We start from the raw sequence: 15163 nt of genomic DNA on the forward strand, positions 1-15163 counted from the left end.
TCCTTTTACTGGAGGGAAGTTATGGGAAATAGGTTTAAAAATTCTCTATGCTTACACAAATGGGTTAAAAAGGCATAGGGTGGAAAGCCGCCTTAACAGGACCAAAACATCCGAGAACAGCTAATGATATACAGGCCATAATGGAATCTTGAGTAACTTAGGGTTCTCAGGATAGCATGCTCCATTTATCTTAGTCCTTAGAAAAGACAGATAACCAGATGCAGGGCCTGCAGGAAATGGCCATCTGTGTAGCACCGAGAGGTTATGTTTTGACCCTAACCTCTAACAACGTGTGTCCCTGAGACCCTTTATCTCTCACACACAAGTTAATGATTACTGTTTTACTTTCTGCACGTCCATCACATATCTAAGCTTTCAAGATCCTAATAAATATGAGAAAGGACCCTTACTCAGGGCTCTTGTCTCCCCATAGACATTAGCCTCTTTAATTCTGCGCCCGCTTTCTTGTTGGACAAGAGAACTCCAGACTCATAGTCTGAGACAGGAAATAATAGGAAACCACTTGAATCACAAAGGATTTGTTCACCTAATCCTTACTGGCAGCAGTATTTCAAGTGAATCCTTTTGCTTGGTACCCCAAAAGGTTTGACACCCCAGATCAATACATCACTGTAAGATTTAGGGGTAAAGAAGCCTAGCTATCTTCTACCAGGAGGGAAGATGACTGTGAAGGAGGGCACCCTGGCCATAGGGATGTTTTCCAAGGGAGCAATTTTAAAGATGTACAGATAGAAAATGTAAGACTCTGGGGGCACCTGGGTGGCTCAGTCGGTTAAGCGTCCGACTTCGGCTCAGGTCATGATCTTGCGGTTCGTGAGTTCAAGCCCTGCGTCAGGCTCTGTGCTGATGGCTCAGAGCCTGGAGCCTGTTTCCGATTCTGTGTCTCCCTCTCTCTCTGACCCTCCCCTGTTCATGCTCTGTCTCTCTCTCTCTCAAAAATAAATAAACGTTTAAAAAAAAAAAATGTAAGACTCTGGAAATTGAATCTCTCAAAACTAGCTGTCTACACACACTCTGAGAATATTTGTGTTCTCCATCCCCCATACCTACCTGCCAGGTTGCTCATATCCTTGTCTGAAGACTGGTATAGTCTGACATGAAACCCCCCAGTGAGGCCACTAGTGCATGCCCTCCTATTGACTTTTGGGAAGGCTTACCTTTTTACTCCATTTTTTCTCTTTGTTTTAGGTAAAAGCTTTACAAAATTCAGCTTTCTTTCCCACCTTGGTGGACTGCTTTGAGAGTCCCTTAGGTGATTCATGGCACTATAGAGATCATGGACTCAGAAGAATAATCATTAAGAGTGTGGCATTTGAGAACTAGCTGAGAATTACCCAAGTGGCTGGGCTCTGGGGCAAATGCCCACGTAAATTACAAATTGACTTCTGAGCCCCAGAGTAATAGAGCTGATTGCATTGAAGGTGCTGGGAGTCTAAGAGCTGTTCCCCTTGGATTGGCATTAGGAGACCTTTTACAGAACAATCCCATTTTGAAGAGACTCCCTCTATTTCCACCCTTCCCTGTTCTGCTTGCCACTGCCTCCTTCCATAGCTCTTGAACTTCTTGTCCCTGAGGTTAGGAGTGGAAGAAAACAGAATGAAGAGATTAAAAAAAAAACAAACAAAAAAAACCAGGGGTTGTGTGTGTTTGTTTTGTTTTGGTGGGGGGTGTGGGTGGGTATTGAGTTTACTGAGTGGCTTGGATATGCCAAGTATTTGCCCAAAATCTCACTGTGGTCTAGAAGGACTGGGTATGGGCCCCACCCTTCTCAGGCCACGCACAAGTTATATGCGTTACTAGTGCATTGTTCTGTCCTGCCTCCAGGCCTTTTGCCCTGGCTGTTCCCTCTGTCTGTTGCACCTCCCTTCCCTTCCAGGGCCTGCAACACTTCTGGAAAGTCTCCTTTCCCTAGCACTTATCATGTTTTCCTGGAATTGGTTATTTAAATTATGGCTCTTAGACTGCAAGTCAGTGGAGAGTAAGTTCTGTTGCAATCGCAGAGCTGACCATGGGCACCATAAATACTGGATGTAGTGAAAGCTGGGATCAAATGGGAGGCAGGGCTACAAGGGGAGTCAGGAGGGCCCTCGTTGAGCAGGATATCACAAGGTCTCATTTTTGTAAGGATTTGATTCCGGACACTTACAGGGATCCTCCAGTGAGGGCATAAAAGTGAGGGAAACGGGAAGCCTCCCCCTCATTCCTTCAAGCATTTCACACATTTGGTACCTGCAGGGAGGCTTCGCCTGTTTTGTTTTCTTCGGATGCATCCATCGGTAACTTCCCCGACTTTTCTCTCCCATCAACTTGGGCAGGTTTTGTCTTTACGGTAACTCTCTGACGGGCTGCAATGGCTTCTTCAGATTTTAGTAATTTAAAGGGGGCATTTTTACATGAAACAAACACAAAACTTGGTTTTTGAAGCATAAACTTGGTTTATTTGGGAATTTCAAATAAAAGTGATTTTTTTTTTTCTATTGATGAATCCTTCGAAAGTCTTGCTTTTTGCAGCGGGTCGGCTCGGGACCCCGGTCGCTGGGGCAAGGTGCGCTCGCCCCTGCCTTCGGCAGCTCGTGGGGGACCCCGGCCGCCCCCGCCGCCTGCTCGGGGGTCAGCGGCACCCGAGCACGCGCTCAGAGGCCGAGGTACGCGGCTCTTCGCCTGGCCCAGCCAACAGGGGGCGCGGCGGCGGGCCGGAAAGCCAGGGCCGGTATGGGCGAGGGCGCCAAACCACCGAGAGGAGAACACCTCCCATGTTCCTAGAGAGAACAAGTGGGCGCGGCGGGGCCACGGGGGATAGCGTGGGCGGTGAAAAGCGCCGACCCGGAAGCGAAACAGAGAGAACTTCCGTTCTTTGTTCTGTCCCGGTGTGTGGGTCTGTGACAGGGTCCGACACGGCCTGGTCCGTGTCCGGCTCCCCAGATCTCCCGTCCTTGCCCCCAGGGTGAGTCCGGCCGCCCGCGGGGCTCGCGGTGAGACGGAGACTGTGGTAGCCGGGGAAGGGGGTGGTGTCCGCGCCGCTGTGGCCCGCGGGGCCCCCAGGCCCGCCCTGAGCAGGGCGCCGGGACGCGCCACTCCGTCCCCCGCAGCCGGTCCTGGACTCCGCTTCCCCCGGGGCTTCCTTCCTCCAAACGGGGCCCTGCCAGGACGGGAGGAAAGGGGCTCCGGTTCTGGTTTTGTGACTTTGCCCAGTTCGAGCACTTAAAAGTTCCAGTATGGCTGTAAACGGGTCCCTCTCTTTAGAACAGCTGATGACAGCGCCCCTAACTTGGTAACTCTCCCAGACGCTTTTATTTGTTGTTGAAGCGGTTGTTCGCGCCAGCGGCAGGGGAAGTCTATTTTTACTTAGACGGGTCTGAGGATCTGAGGAGTTCAACGAAGTATTCGCACTTAGAACTTGGTCTGGAATGGGGCGAAGGAGCGGAGAGTGTGCAAACTGAGATCCCGGGAATAATCCTACGGGCGTTCAATAAATCGAGTCTCTTACGGGGAATGGTACAGCTGTGTCTGGCTCCCATTTTCAGTTGTGTTAGATCCCTGATTTGATCGGCTTTTGAAGTGGGATTGAACGCAGAAGGATGGTTTACGTTCTGAATGGCATTTGTAGACTCCAGGGGAGGATAAGCAGGATGATGAACCTGAAATCTATGGAATAATGAGAGGAGCTAAAGGTATTTATCCCCAAGAAGAGAAGTTTGTAGAGAGTGGGCATCAGTGTGGTTTACAAGTGTTTGATCAACAGTTGCCTGGAAAGAAAAGATTCTATTCTTGAAGCTCCATACGGTACTAGGCCTCTGTGAGGTGAAGGTCCAAGGGGATAGATTTTCAGCTCTAGCCGAAGACCTCTGATGGCTGAGCTGTGCAGCCATGAAACAGACTCCCTGCTGAATTTGAGAGTTTCTTGCACGTTAGCTGTCAGAATATTGGGAACTTGAGAAGGTCTTTTCTTTCTTTTCTTTATTTCCTTTCTTTCGTGGGGTTTGAACTCACAACCCTGAGATCAAGAGTTGCATGCTTTACTGACTGAGCCAGCCAGGCAGCCATTTCTTACACTGGGTGGAAGTTTGACCTGGAGAAATTTCAGTTGCCTTTCACCTCTCTAGGGGTGCAACCCAAGTACCAGTTGTAGTCTTAATTGTATTGATTAGTATATGTTCTCTCTCTGTCTTTTTTTTTTTTCTTTGAGTAGAAATGAAGTTTATGAATATTTAAAAAAGTTTTTTTTTCCTTCATCACACAGCAGCATTGGCATCAACTAAAGTTAGAATTCCCAGGAACTTGAACAGAGGCTTCCAAATTCCCGGTAATTGCCACTCTAGCAACTAACTCCAAAGAAGGAAGGAAAGATTCCAGCAGGTAAAGCTTTTCATGACTCGTTCTCACTGCCAGGTCATCTTTCTCGGTCCCCAGGAGTAGCTTCAGGGAGAGGTGTTGGCAGCAGAGCAAGGAAGGGCCCGGCCTGGACCTGACGCTGTGGGGGCACAATGGAGATTTTTCTTCCCATGAGAAACACTGTGTACTGATCCAGACACTGGGGACTTGTTCTCAACAATATGCCTTTGAGTTCCAGCTTTGGTTAACCCAGCTGTGAGGAGGGAGGCTTACTTTTTTTCCTCTGGAGTCAGAGCCTCTGATTTTCCTTTAAAGAGAGTTTGGACTAAGAGCTGATTTGTTGCAGGGGTCTGCTTATAAACAGTCCTGGAAATTGTAAAGTTGGTTGATAGGAACAAAAGATGGCTGGCTCTGAGACAGAGTTGAAGGGACCCAGCGAGGAGAGCTCTGGTGGCAGTAGGGTGTGTCACCTTGATTGCCCTTGGGCCTGGCCCGTGCCTCATTCAGTGCCTTTCTCTGTGTAAAGACTTTGGTGGTGGGCATTCTGTACCTCCTTGGTGCCCAAAGACAAGAGTTCTGTGAGCTCTGAGTGACTCTCTGGGCCCCGCCCCTTTTTATGCCTTCTGTGAATGCAGCGGTCTATAATGAGGAAGCAGATACCGCTTACGTTCCTGTGTTTTTACTCCTTTCAGTAGTGCCTTGCAGCGTAGTACACTCAACAGTTGTTTGTTATACGAACAAATATGTAAAGAGGGAGGTAGATGAAATCCAGGTGTTTTTTTTTTTTCCTATTCTCTTGCCTAAGTGCAAGGAAGCTCTGGTAGCTGCTGCGCCTTTCCTGGGTCTGTTGGTTCTTGTCACAGCATTCAAGAGGGCAGTAGAAACTTCCACTTGAGATCCAAACCTCGGTCTAGATACTGATGTTTCATTTTATTCACTCGAGCCACAAAGAACAGATCTCTTTTGCTGGTCATAGCAACTGAGCAGTGGGACATCAGCAGGGAGTAATAAGTAAGCTTATGTTTCTTAACAAAGTATTGGTCCCTGCGTCAGGGATTTAGATTCTTCTCCAAGGAGATATATTAGGAGAAAGGGGAGATAGAAAGAAGGCTGGCTGCTGCCTTCTCGGTGATGGGGACCAGGCCTCCAGATCTGGTGTATACATACACCTGCTCCCTGTGATGACACTGCACGAGGACCACAGAAGGAGCCCCTGTCCCTCAGTGGCATCCTGCCTTTGGCTGAGACTGGAAGCAGACAACCATCTTAGGAGAGGAAGGATTTATCTTATTTGATTAATCTGAGCTGTTTGCCCTACTTCTGGGCATCAGGTGTTATTTCCCCAGGGTTTTTTAAATGGGAGCCAGAAAACTCATGAAAAGTTTTTCCAATCTCTGCTATTTAGGTGCTGTTTCATGGCCCCTTATCCTCAAAATTTGGTACAATAGCCAGAAGCCTAATAAAGTAAAATTTTTTTTTCCTAGTCCTACTGTCTGTGAGGGTTTTTTTTTTTTTTTTTTTTTTAACGTTTATTTATTTCTGGGACAGAGAGACAGAGCATGAACGGGGGGAGGGGCAGAGAGAGAGGGAGACACAGAATCGGAAACAGGCTCCAGGCTCTGAGCCATCAGCCCAGAGCCTGACGCGGGGCTCGAACTCACAGACCGTGAGATCGTGACCTGAGCTGAAGTCGGCCACTTAACCGACTGTGCCACCCAGGCGCCCCTGTGAGGGTTTTTTTTTAAAAATCTGCAGAGGGGTGCCTGGGTGGCTCAGTCAGTTAAGCATCTGATTTCTGCTCAGGTCATGATCTCACGGCTCCTAAGTTTGAGCCCTGCATCAGGCTCCGTGCTAACAGCTCAGAACCTGCTTTGGATTCTGTGTCTCACTCTCTCTGCCCTCCCCTGCTCGTGCTCGCTCTCTCTCCCCCTCTCCCCCTCTCCCCCTCTCCCCCTCTCTCCTCCTCCCTCCCTCTCTCTCTCCCTCTCCCCCTCTCTCCTCCTCCCTCCCTCTCTCTCTCCCTCTCCCTCCCCCTCCCTCTCCCTCCCTCTCCCTCCCTCTCTCTTGCTCTCTCTCTCCCCCTCTCCCCTCCTCCCTCTCTCTCTCTCTCCCCCTCTCCCTCTCTTCCTCCCTCCCTCTCTCTCCCCCCCTCCCTCCCTCTCCCTCACTCTCTTCCCCTCTCCCCTCCTCCCTCTCTCCCTCCCTCCCTCCCTCTCTCTCTCTCCCCCTTTCCCCTCCTTCCTCCCTCCCTCCCTCTCTTGATAGATAGATAGATAGATAGATAGAAAGAAAGAAAGAAAGAAAGAAAGAAAAAGAATCTGTAAATGTTTAGCTTTATGCACTATCCTAAACATCCTTAAAAGTTGATACAATACATACACGTTTTGTAAATATATGTGTGCACACTTTTTCATTTTCTTCTGTTTTTTATTTCAGTCGTTGCTTAGTGTTTCATTCTGTCAGTGTCATTATTTGACACCAGTATTCCACATCTTTTGTCATTACAAATATCACTCAGTACATTGTGGGAGCCAGAGGTGGGATGTTGTCTAGGAATGGGGCCCTTTCTGTGGTGCCCGTGCAGGTTCATCACAGGGAGCAGGTGTATGTATTTACCAGGATCTGGAAGGCTGGTCCCAGTTTCTGTGTTTTTCTCTTGCTAGTCTTGGGGACTACCTGAAATACTAGCTCCCAGGAGGTTTTTTTTTTTTTTGTTCATCTGTTTTGTTTTTTTTTAACCATTGCGCCTTGAACTTTGCTTCTGCAGTGCTTCCGCATTCTCATTCAAAACCTTCTGCTGAGTCTGCAGATAGTAGACCAGAGACCCAGAGCTTCTGGCCCTACCGATGGAAACTCAGGCTGATTGCGTATCTCAGGAACCTCAGCCCCTGCTTGAGAGTGGTAAGCAACAGGGATTCTTTTATTCTTGCATTCAGACATTCCCCAGTCACGCTGAATCTCTTATTCACCAGGCGCTGGGCCAGCTACTGGAATCTACATGTGGCGGAGACACAGTCCTTCCCTTTCGGTAGCTGATAGTCGGTAGCTGATAGTCAGTAGCTAATAGTCTGGAGGGAAAGCTGACTAAAGACGATAATGATGTACAGCTTATCAGGTTTTATAGCTCAGGCATTTTTGAAGTGCTGTTGGTACCTCATGAGGAATTAAGAAAACCGTTATAATCACAGACTTCTAGGTGCTTGGTAGCTGCCAACTTCGTAGTCCTCGTTTGTGTACTTTAGGAGCTTGCACTTGAGGGGCTCTTGGCTTTGTAGGTCACAAGCAAAAGGATAAAATGAGTAGAAGCCATTAAAGTATTTGTATTTTGCTTCCATCAACTGTGCCACTGACTTAGAGCCAATTACAGTCCTAAAGGGTATGCTTATCAGGAAGAAACACGTAAGGAACTCTGTAGGTTATTGTACACAATCCAGTGTCTCTAGGGGTTTAGAGTCTCTAAGGGGCAAATATGTTAACTTAAGGATTAAAGAAGAGGCACCTGGCTAGCTCGGTCAGTTAAGCATCCGACTCTTGATCTCAGCTGAGGTCTTGATTTCAGGGTCGTGAGTTCAAGCTCCGTATTGGGCTCTGCACTGAGCGTGAAGCCTACTTACAAAAAAAAAAAAAAAAAATAGAATTACAGAAGAAGATACATGATCAAGCACAGAAACAGGAAACATGTAGTATTTAGATTTGATCTTGGGGATGAAGAGAAAGAATAATGGGCATCATCTGTTCAGTCAGGCTACTGGTTTCCTCTTGTCTAAGAGACCTTCATGCATGAGTTTGAGTTGAGAAATGTGGAGAGGGGTGGAAGGGACGTGAGCAGGAATGTTTACGTTTCTATCCAAGCTTGGGAGAAAGGACAAGAAGGTGCTGATCACTAATGGAGGACTGGGCCTGCTTCCCTGAGAAGCAGCGACTGGACAGAAAGGAAGGGACCTGGGGCAGATGGAGAGCAGCATCAACAGGGCTTTGGACATCCCTCCTCTGGAGGAGGGACGCGCACTGAATGTGCCTGTGTAAGCACCTTTCACAGCCACTGGGGAATGAAACTTAGATGTGTAAGAGGGAGTGGGCCCTAGATTGTTCCAGGACCCCATGAGTTTACTGTGGGTTCGGAGGCCAGAGAGCAGATGACTTCACTCACAGACCCTTTTATTGTCTTTCAGCTCTTCCTTCCTCAAAAGTTCCTGCGTATTCTGACAAGGACAGCCTGGGGGATGAGATGTTGGCAGCTGCACTGCTAAAGGCCAAGTCCCAGGTGAGCTGTGGTTTCCTTTATCCTTCTTTTTTTTCCTTCCCATTTTGTGGAAACGTTTGTGCAGTGACATCCATTTGGTGCCCTAAACCGTGATTCACTGTATCAGGGACATGGTCCTTTCCTGCTGAATAACGGAGTCCTCTCTTCCTGCACCATAACCTCCTCCCCCCGCCCCACCTCGTAGATACGCATCATTCGGCCTCATCCCGTTACTTACTTACTTACTTACTTATTTATTTATTTGGTGCTGCCAGTCCCATCCCTCACCCTGAAATTGCATGCAAGACCGTGTTGTTTCAGGAGCTGGTGACATTTGAGGATGTAGCTGTGTACTTCATCCGAAAGGAGTGGAAGCGTTTGGAGCCTGCTCAGAGGGACCTCTATAGGGATGTGATGCTGGAGAATTATGGAAATGTGTTCTCGCTGGGTAAGGAGTTTGCTTTCTCAGTAAAAGTCCCGTGGCATTTTTCTGTTTCCTTGTTTGGTAGTAATAGTCGAATCACAAAATGATCAGCTAAGGATTGACTTAATCTTAGAAAGTTCTAACAACAATCATGATAGTAACTCCTGTTTGTGTAGTAAGTTGGAGTTTGTAAAGAGGTTTTGTATACATTTTCTCTACCTCTCAGTAACACAGTGATGGAGGCCGCTGGTAGTCTCCTCATGTTACAGGCGAGGAAAGAGAAGTCAGAGGTCTTCAGTGCTTTACGTGTGCTTTATGTGTAGCTGGCAAGTAGCAGGACTTGAACCTAGTCTTTTGGCTCTAAATCTGGTGCTTTTCTCCCTGTGATTCTTAATGTATATTTGAGAGCCTTTTCCAGAAGATTAGCCTGTTGGGATCCCTAAACGTGGAGGCCCTGCTCTGTGCCCAAGGGCACATCTGGAACTCTCCTTCTCTTCTCTGTTGTACTACCTTGGGGGATCTGTTGCTTTGTTCAGGGCCAAGTGCAGCAGCTCTGGTAGAGATCTCTGCTTGTTTCGGGGAGCAGCTGGCTTCTTTTACCTTTAGTCTGTGGACTGAATTCCTTGTCTGTCATTCGCTTCCAGTGAGAACATTCTCTGGGCGGTGCCAGGGGGTCTCCCTGACTCTCGCTGGAGACCCCTGTACATTTCCTTTCAGGCCCCTGCAAGCCTTGGGTCTGGAATTGAGCCCTGGGACTGCTTGACATGACCTTATCCCATGTTTTCCCCCACGGCGGGATTTCCATTTCTGGATTTTGACACAATCTTTGGGCTGCATTGAGAGGAAGAGTCGAGAGTCCTGGGTTTGAAGGGAGCTGAGAACAAGGAGGTCCTGAGAGGTGCCTATTCAGATGAGGAAGAAACAGCTGTTTCTGTTGCTGACGTTCATTGTGCTGTCTTTACTTTTTAAAACATTGACAGAGTAAAAATGCTGACTATCTAAATCCTTCTCATTTATCCTCTGTCCCTGCAACTCCCTTTGAAAACCCCAAAGTAGTGAAAACTGAGAAGTCAAATGAGTCAAATCCTTACATCCTAGCACAGCCTCCTAGGCCTAGGGCCCAGAGATGGACTGAACTCTATCTTGCCTGTTTCCATGGGTTTGGCATGTGTGGCCTCCCCCTTGTCGCTTCTTCCTGCTCTGCTGCTGTTTCCCATCAGCCTTCTGTGCTTGCTTGCTTGTATTTGTTCTCCCCTATCTTCTGAAAGCCACCATCTCCCCACTTGTATTTGCAGTCTCTGACCTCTGTGGGGACTTTGTCACTTCATTGAACAGCATGTCCTTTCTCTTCTGTTTTTGGTTCCCTGCCTTTGCCTGGTCTGTCTCCCTCTCTTCCCATCTCCAGCCTTCTCCTTACTTCTAACTCTTTTTGCTTTGATTTTGCTTCCTGCCTTTCTCCTTCACTGTTTCCTCAAGGCAATTATCTTAGCATGCCTCGGCTGCCCCCAGCCTGGGCAGGTCTGCACGCAGGTAAGAGGCATGTGCTTTTAGCCCTATGAACATTCTTCTCGTAATTATCCTGCCCTCTGGTTTTGATTCTTTCTTCCACAAGGGACAAGTGATGTTTGTATTTTGTATTGTGCCAGATGGTGAGACCAGAACTGAGCACGATCAAGAAATTTCTGAAGATACAGGATCACGTGGGGTGCTGTTGGGAAGATTCCAAAAGGATATTTCTCAGGGTCTTAAGTTTGAAGAAGCCTATGAACAAAAAGTCAGTCTAAAGAGGCAAATGGGGAACTCCTCTGGAGAAAGATTGAATAGGAAGATAGAAGATTTTGGTCAAGTGACAGTTGAGGAAAAGCTAAGCCCTGCAGGAGAGAGAAGTGAGAAATATAATGATTTTGGGAACAGCTTCACTGTGAGTCCTAACCTCATTTCGCATCAGAGACTTCCTATGGGAGACAGACCCCATAAGTGTGATGAATGTAGCAAGAGCTTTAATAGAACTTCAGACCTTATTCAACATCAGAGAATCCACACGGGGGAGAAACCCTACGAATGTAGTGAGTGTGGGAAGGCCTTCAGCCAGAGCTCACACCTTATTCAGCATCAGAGAATCCACACCGGAGAGAAACCTTACGAATGTAATGATTGTGGGAAGACCTTTAGTTGTAGCTCTGCCCTCATTCTGCATCGGAGGATCCATACCGGGGAGAAGCCCTATGAATGTAACGAATGTGGGAAAACCTTTAGCTGGAGCTCTACCCTCACTCATCATCAGAGAATCCACACTGGAGAGAAACCGTATGCTTGCAATGAATGCGGGAAGGCTTTTAGCAGGAGCTCCACCCTCATCCATCACCAGAGAATCCACACTGGAGAGAAGCCCTATGAATGTAACGAGTGTGGGAAGGCCTTCAGCCAGAGCTCACACCTCTATCAGCACCAGAGAATCCACACTGGAGAGAAGCCCTATGAATGTATGGAATGTGGAGGAAAGTTTACCTATAGTTCAGGCCTTATTCAGCATCAAAGAATCCACACAGGGGAGAATCCCTATGAATGTAGTGAGTGTGGGAAAGCCTTTAGGTATAGCTCAGCCCTTGTTCGCCATCAGAGAATTCACACTGGAGAGAAGCCTTTGAATGTGATGGGAATGAGCAAAAATTCTCTCAGAGTTACTGCTGAATTAAATATCCGAGAGTCTACATGAAAGACAGCCACACACCTGTTTTCCTCACTTCCTCTGAGTCTAAAGAGCTCCTGCCTTACTATATGAGTATGAATAACTTAGAATGTATCCCTTCCGACTCAACCCTTTCACTTTAGAGAATGGGGCAAATTGGGCAAATCCTCCTGGCACAGTGATGAAGCTACCTAGTCTGTTTCCCCAAGAATGACACCAGGTGGCGAGCGGCAGGTTAAGTGCTGCGAATGAGAGGGAGGCTCTGGGACTTATCACCTTCCATTCTGGAAGGGAGTTTGCACTAGACCATTTCTTTCACACCAGAGGAGCCTTTCTTTCCAAGGTGGGGAATGGAAGCACAGTAGGAATAAAATTCCAAGGATTCCTGTAGTCGGAGTCAGTATAGTCAGCACAGAAGGCAGTGGAAAGAATGTTCTGAGTCCTATTTGATAAGAAGGGGAAATGGAGGCTGTATTTCAAAGCCACTGTTCCTAATCCAGCTTTAAGTTTTGATAAGGAATGTGCTATTTTTTTGTTGTCTCATGACTTCATTAATTATGGAAAAACTTGGTGCTGAGGGATGTGTTATTTTATTGGGGGGGGGGAACCCCAAGAGGTTTTCTGTGGTAACTATTTTGCAGGGCTCTTGGAGCAGCAAGCCCAGGTTTGCAAGAGCAGCAAGGCAGGCAGTTTTGTTGGAGAACTTGTACTTCCCCCCTGTGATAGATATGGCTGCGAAATCCATCTGAATACCAGTAAGTCTAACGGAGAGGAGCAGAAGCGTTTGGCATTGGCCTGGTTTCCCTCCTGCTCTCTCCCCGTTCCTCTCCCCACTCCTGTGTTGGAAAGTGATTTAATCCAAACCCCCAGTTACTAGGAATGCTTTTATGGAGCTCACTCAGCCAGCTTGCCCTGCCCTCTGTCCCCTGTGACCTATGACACCTGGCCCCAGCTGCCAGATCCCTCCTGACCCCACTTCTGACTTCAGCAGCCAAGTATGAATGCAAAGAAAAAGCAAAGCCCAGAGAAGGGAGTCTCTGGCCTGACGGCCGCGTTGCTGGGTTAGGATGGAGCTCCCGAGTTTCCCAGCTGAAGGGATGATCTTTGGTTCTGTCTTCCCAATCCTGCTCATCCTGTAGCATAAATGAAGTGCACTATTAAACAGAATAGTTTCTTAGAAGGAGAGATTGAGTGTGTTTTTGTGCAGGAGCACAAATTTATTTCAGTTAAAATAGGAAACAGTGACTATAACTGGAATCTTTAAAGATGAATCTTGAAAATTTTTTACAGACAACTATTTTTCTTTCAGTCACAAACACATGACCTCTTTATCTCAAGACTCCAGGTACTGCCACAGACTCCCATTTACACAGCTGCTCCCATCTCATACCCACACGTTGGATTTTGTGTGCCGTGTGCTCTTAAGACCAGCAACCAAAACTGGAAAGGTGTTACTGGGTGTGGGGCCCCTGACAAGTGTGTACATTGTTGGGTAGCAATGGGCATATGTAGACTTCTTGTTTGGGCGCTTGGTGGGAGGGTGTTCTAGTCACGAGAAGAAAGGTTGAAATGAAAGTCTTATGCAAAAGATGAGGAAGTGTCTGGAACTGGCCTCTAAAAAACTTGGGAGCATATATTGTGATCACCTAATATATTTTTAATTTCTTAAAGCTATAATGAAACTCATTCTTTTGGCTCTTCTTTGACAGTCACCACGTACTTGCAGGTTGATTTTCTTCCTCAAAGTGTAGACCATGAACTATCCATATTAGAATCATTAGGCTGCTTATTAGTAATGTAGGTTTCCGAGCCCCCCAAGTCAGACCTATAAAATAATTTCTGAGGATGGAGCCTAAACATATACACTGAAGAGGATGAACCAGTAATGGAAAAGAGAAAATTTCTGGGAAGAGATAAAGTTGAGCAAGATCTTGTAAAACATTGTATGTTTTAGAGAAGAGGTTCCAGGCTGGACGGTTTGGGGTGGGCCAAGCATGTTCACTTACGTGGAGATTCCTATTGCGGAGCTCTGGAAAAGACCCTTGAACAGGCAGAGCTGCTAGCTGATGAATAGTCCCTGCACATGATCAACCACTGCTCTGCCCACACGCTGAACTCCCCTGCCACGCAAAGACCTCATGACTCCCTCCTTCAGGGCATCTCAGACCTGGGACTGATCTGGACCACTGCATGAAATTGGGTTTATTTTTTAAATATCTTTTTAAAAATTATTATTTTTTTAATGTTTGAGAGCAGGAGCAGGGAAAGTGGGAGACAATTTGAAGCATGCCCCATGCTGTTAGCACAAAGCCCAGTGGGGCCTGAACCCACAAACCGTGAAATCATGACCTGAATCAAAGTCAGATGCTCAACTGACTGAGCCACTCAGGTGTCCATATTTTTTAAGTATCTTTTTTTTTTTTTTTAATGTTCATTTTTGAGAGAGAGAGACAGAACGTGAGCAGGGAAGGGGCATGGAGAGAGGGAGACAGTCTGAAGCAGGCTCCAGGCTCTGAGCTGTCAGCACAGAGCCTGATGTGGGGCTGGAACTCACAAACTGTGAGACCATAACCTGAGCTGAAGTTGGATGCTTAAAACCAACTGAGCCACCCAGACGCCCCTTTTTAAATATCTTTGAAGTTGCCATAACATTTTATTCATCTGAGTCTCCTGATTATCCCTATTTCCCATAATGATTCCTCTTTTCTCACTCCCTGAGTACTCAAAGGAATGTTTGGTCATCATGCCATTTTGTCTCTTCTACACCATTACCCTTGGAACCCACTTACTCCTGTGGTCTCAACTATTCTCTCTATGTGAATAAGTTTTAAGTTTGCACCTGTGATTCTAGTCCCTCCCAAGTTCCAGTCTTGGGTCTCCAGCAGACTGCAGGGCATTTATATTTGGACCTCTAAAAGTTTCACGTTACAAGTTTCAAACCAGATACATCTTTCCCATAAACTGCCCCCTCTTAAGATTTCTGTAAACTCAGTTAGATCAGAGGTTTCTTTGGTTCTTCTCATCTTCCTACATCTGAATTGTATCAAGTCCTGGGCAGGTTCAGTAAGCATGGACTGGGGAAGGCTTCAGAATTGAGGTCGTGGGAGAGGTGGGATTTCCAAGTGATGGTAGTAATAGTAGCTGGCATATGGCATATACTCCGCCTGGCCCTTTTCCAGTGGTTTTCAGATGATTAAGCCAGGTCATCGTCACAGCCTGTGTGTGAAGCAGATGTTCATAGTAACCCCATTGTACAGATGAGGAAACCAGTGAACTTGCTGGGTGAGGTAGGACAAGGAGACCCAAGAATGGAAGACCCTGGGTTGCTCTACTTAGTGAGAAGCTGGACCACGTGTCCCGGACGGCTGTGTGGTGAGTGGGGAGGCGTGTGAAGAGGAAGCCTCCCTCACCCAAGTGATGGCCTTGTCTTGTCCCTTACAGTTCTACATCTCTT

The 15163-nt window shown here is 47.2% G+C and overlaps 1 protein-coding gene across 8 annotated transcripts; it reads left to right on the plus strand.

The window, feature by feature from the left end:
- The first annotated feature begins 2827 nt into the window (after positions 1-2827).
- ZNF3 (zinc finger protein 3) lies at positions 2828-13395 on the plus strand. Of its 8 annotated transcripts, none has more exons than XM_086691989.1 (6): positions 2828-2965; positions 4265-4377; positions 7121-7254; positions 8526-8617; positions 8918-9044; positions 10667-13395. In XM_086691989.1, exons 3-6 carry the CDS (start codon positions 7200-7202, stop codon positions 11734-11736), a joined length of 1344 nt encoding a protein of 447 aa, XP_086548115.1. In that variant the 5' UTR covers positions 2828-2965; positions 4265-4377; positions 7121-7199; the 3' UTR covers positions 11737-13395. The 8 variants fall into 8 exon arrangements, with proteins under 8 accessions (XP_086548115.1, XP_086548118.1, XP_086548120.1 ...); XM_086691992.1 differs by having other exon boundaries at positions 7156-7254; XM_086691990.1 differs by having other exon boundaries at positions 2844-2965; positions 4262-4377.
- Positions 13396-15163: the final 1768 nt, after the last annotated feature.

The sequence above is a fragment of the Puma concolor genome, chromosome E3 (assembly GCF_028749965.1).
Source record: "Puma concolor isolate L17-30 chromosome E3, mPumCon1.1.hap2, whole genome shotgun sequence".
Lineage (NCBI taxonomy): Eukaryota > Metazoa > Chordata > Mammalia > Carnivora > Felidae > Puma > Puma concolor.

Coding starts and splice junctions, on each gene's coding strand:
- ZNF3 (XM_086691989.1), top strand. CDS start 7,200: ATGGAAACTCAGGCTGATTGCGTATCTCAGGAACCTCAGCCCCTGCTT. Junction 7,255..8,525: donor TCAGCCCCTGCTTGAGAGTG/GTAAGCAACAGG, acceptor ATTGTCTTTCAG/CTCTTCCTTCCTCAAAAGTT. Junction 9,045..10,666: donor TGGAAATGTGTTCTCGCTGG/GTAAGGAGTTTG, acceptor GTATTGTGCCAG/ATGGTGAGACCAGAACTGAG.